The sequence below is a fragment of the Buceros rhinoceros genome, unplaced genomic scaffold (assembly GCF_000710305.1).
Source record: "Buceros rhinoceros silvestris isolate BGI_N320 unplaced genomic scaffold, ASM71030v1 scaffold34510, whole genome shotgun sequence".
Lineage (NCBI taxonomy): Eukaryota > Metazoa > Chordata > Aves > Bucerotiformes > Bucerotidae > Buceros > Buceros rhinoceros.
This window is the reverse complement of record NW_010388461.1, coordinates 7,379-8,193: the sequence shown is the minus strand read 5'-3', so window position 1 is coordinate 8,193 and position 815 is coordinate 7,379. Positions and strand designations below refer to the sequence as shown.

Below are 815 nucleotides of genomic sequence, written 5' to 3'. Positions count from 1 at the left end.
GGGATGGGGCAGCTGCGGTGGGTGAGTAGGGGGAGCCAGAGGGACCACCCCAGATGTTGGGGACCTCAGCTCAGGGCTGGTTCTGCCTGCCCCTGCCTGCATGGGCTGTTGAGTGCAGGGTGGAGGGACAGCCCTGGGGACCCAGAGTGCCACTGACCACCGGGGGTGGCTGAGTTGCACCAGGGCATCTATCAGCACAGGGATGCAGCCCTGCACGGGAATGACTTGTCTGGGGATTGGAGGTCACATCCCAGGAAACATCACAGGGAGACGGAGGCAGGGAGGGGGTCCCATCTCCCCCCATTGCCTTGTGGCTCCCCAGGGCTGGATGACCCCTATCAGCATGGACGTGGTGTGGCGCTGGCTGACTTCAACCGTGATGGCCGGGTGGACATTGTCTACGGCAACTGGAACGGGCCACACCGCCTCTACCTGCAGACTGGGGGCCCCAGACGTGTCCGATTCCGGGTGAGAACTGGGACCCCCTGGGACCCCCAGCCACTGCTGGCTTTGCCACTGAACCTCCTTGACTGGGAGGGCCAGCTTCACCCTGATTTGGCTTTGAGCCCCAGTTCCCAGTGAGGAGAGGACACCAAAGCGGGAGCCAGTGTTCTGCTCCCTGTGCCCATTGTCGCCTGTGCCCATCCCTCGCACAGGACATCGCCACGCCCAAGTTCTCCATGCCATCCCCAGTCCGCACTGTCATCGCAGCCGACTTCGACAACGACCAGGAGCTGGAGGTTTTCTTCAACAACATTGCTTACCGCGGCTCCTCCGCCAACCGCCTCTTCCGGTAGGAGCCCACGCGGTACCGG

At 63.4% G+C, this 815-nt stretch overlaps 1 protein-coding gene across 1 annotated transcript in view; it reads left to right on the top strand.

Moving 5' to 3' along the window:
* Positions 1–322: 322 nt before the first annotated feature.
* The window catches only part of CRTAC1 (cartilage acidic protein 1), a gene marked incomplete at its 5' end in the record, with an annotated part of 4,612 nt that continues 4,119 nt past the window's right edge, over positions 323–815 (top strand). Inside the window, 2 exons of the mRNA XM_010145983.1 lie at positions 323–468; positions 657–793. Of these exons, the coding sequence (XP_010144285.1) occupies positions 323–468; positions 657–793 (283 nt within the window). The remainder of the gene's footprint in view (positions 469–656; positions 794–815) is intronic.